This window comes from Aphis gossypii, unplaced genomic scaffold, assembly GCF_020184175.1.
Source record: "Aphis gossypii isolate Hap1 unplaced genomic scaffold, ASM2018417v2 Contig00205, whole genome shotgun sequence".
NCBI classification, from domain to species: domain Eukaryota; kingdom Metazoa; phylum Arthropoda; class Insecta; order Hemiptera; family Aphididae; genus Aphis; species Aphis gossypii.
Genome location: NW_026083026.1, coordinates 135,566 through 137,838, shown reverse-complemented (window position 1 = coordinate 137,838; position 2,273 = coordinate 135,566). Strand labels below are relative to the sequence as shown.

General features: G+C 35.5%; 1 protein-coding gene across 1 annotated transcript; it reads left to right on the top strand.

Moving 5' to 3' along the window:
• Positions 1-1,448: 1,448 nt before the first annotated feature.
• LOC126553331 (uncharacterized) lies at positions 1,449-1,952 on the top strand. Its single transcript, XM_050208510.1, has one exon. It carries the CDS (start codon positions 1,449-1,451, stop codon positions 1,950-1,952), a length of 504 nt encoding a protein of 167 aa, XP_050064467.1.
• Positions 1,953-2,273: the final 321 nt, after the last annotated feature.

Genomic DNA, 2,273 nt, shown 5'->3' with positions numbered 1-2,273 from the left:
ATCACTGGTTTGATAATGAGTGCCGAGACGCGATAAAAAATCGAAAAGCAGCAAGAGTTAAAATGATACAAAATCCTTCGACTTCAAATTTACAGGAATATGCAGAGTTTCGCGCAAGGTCAAATAGAATAATTAGGCAAAAGAAAAGAGCATCAGAAAAAAATGCCCTAAATGACATTGAGTCATATAAAAAGGACCCGAAAATGTTCTTTGAAAAATGTAAATCAATAAAAGAAGGCTTTAAATCTCGTACCTATCTTATGACTAATGACGATGGCAACCTCATATCAGACCCTAAAATGATCATAGACAAGTTTCAAACATATTTTGAGAATCTATTAAATAATAAACCAGACGATGAAACAAACAATACAGATGGATCTGGAGAACCGGCTGAGGATCAAATATATGTTACAGTGGAACGAGAAGTGCCGGAACCTAGTTTGGAGGAGATTAAATCAATAGTGGAGTCACTGAAGAACAACAAAGCTCCAGGAGAGGACAACATAAATCCGGAGTTACTCAAACTTGCTGGCCGAGACCTCCTGGAAAACTTACACAAAACCATCCCAACTATATGGGAGCAAGAAAAACTAGAAAAGGGTTGGAACACCGCTATTATTTGCCCGATTTACAAAAAAGGAGACCCCAAGAAAGTGGAAAATTTCCGTGGCATATCCCTTTTGGACACTGCTTATAAGGTCTTGTCAATAGCCGTTTTACATAGACTTGAAAAATATTCAACAGAAATAATCGGCGAATACCAGTGTGGTTTCATGAAAGGAAAGTCCACTACTGACCATATATTCACCCTTAGACAGGTTATGGAAAAATATTATGAATATGACAAAGATTTACACATGATTTTCATCGATTTCCAGCAAGCTTATGATAGCATTATTAGAGACCGGCTATGGTCAGCACTTATACATTTCGGAATACCAAGGAAGCTGGTTAAATTAATAAAGTGCTGTAATTCTGACACGCTTTGCAAAGTGCGCTTTCTTGGAGAAACATCAAAGGAGTTTGAGGTCAGGTGTGGATTGAAACAAGGGAACGCGCTATCTCCCGCTCTCTTCAATCTAGCACTTGAAAAAGTCGTAAGAGATATGCAGGGAGACCGAGAAATGGAAGTACTGGGGCGCTCATCTATCTTAGCATATGCGGATGACATTGTGTTATTTGGAGAATCAAAAACGGAATTAGAAGGGACAGTACAAAAGCTCATACTGTCAAGTAAAAAGATGGGCCTTAAAATAAATGAAAATAAAACTAAGTATATGTTAATGAGTAGACGACCTACTCCGTTACAAAATGTGAGCATTGATCATTTCTCTTTTGAGCAAGTCGAAAATTTTAAGTACTTAGGCGCTAATATAAATCATAAAAATAATATGCATAACGAGATTAAGTCCAGGATAAGTGCAGCAAACCGTGGATACCATGCAATGAGAAAAATGTTCACATCGAAACTGCTATCTAGAGACACAAAGAAAAAACTATACATTGCCTACTTGCGCCCCATTGTCATGTATGGATGTGAGACATGGTCCACGACGCAGGGTGACGAGAATAAACTGTTGACTTTCGAAAGGAAAATACTTAGGAAAATATATGGGCCTATATTAAACCCCAATACCGGTGTATACGAGCGAAGAAAAAACGCTGACTTAAACAGTCTGTTCAATACAGCCAATTTAAAAGATTTTCTAAGGTCGAAAAAGTTAGAGTGGGCTGGCCATGTTTGGCGTGCAGAGGGTAAATTGATAAAACAGGTACTCATCAACAAACCAAATAAAAAACGACCGGTAGGAAGGCCAAGACAACGGTGGTTGGACCGAGTAAAAGTCGACCTGAAGAGATTAAGCAATGGAGCAAGTATTGCGGATGCAGAAGATCGAGAACTTTGGAGAACTTTGGTAGAAGCTGCGAAGCGCCTAAATGGCGCGTAAAGCAAAAAAAAAAAAAAAAAATTTGATGTAAGTACTAAAATAGGTATTAATTATTATTTATGAACTGCATAGTGTGACTTTGACACGTTTCTTTAGTTTATTTCTCTGTTTACCAAAAACTTAGTTATAATATTAGAATATAATTTTATTATTGTATAATATTAACTCAAATTATTATTTATTAATTTATAAAGAAATATTTAAATTTATTTAATTTTATTAACAACATATTATATTCAAAACAGAAGTTTTTTTATTATTTTGATTATATATTTGCATTAAAATGTATAATTATATATTTTAAAACAGAAGTCCCTGAGG

Bases quoted from the DNA above. Each gene is read 5' to 3' on its own strand.
- LOC126553331 (XM_050208510.1), top strand. From the start codon at position 1,449: ATGAGAAAAATGTTCACATCGAAACTGCTATCTAGAGACACAAAGAAA.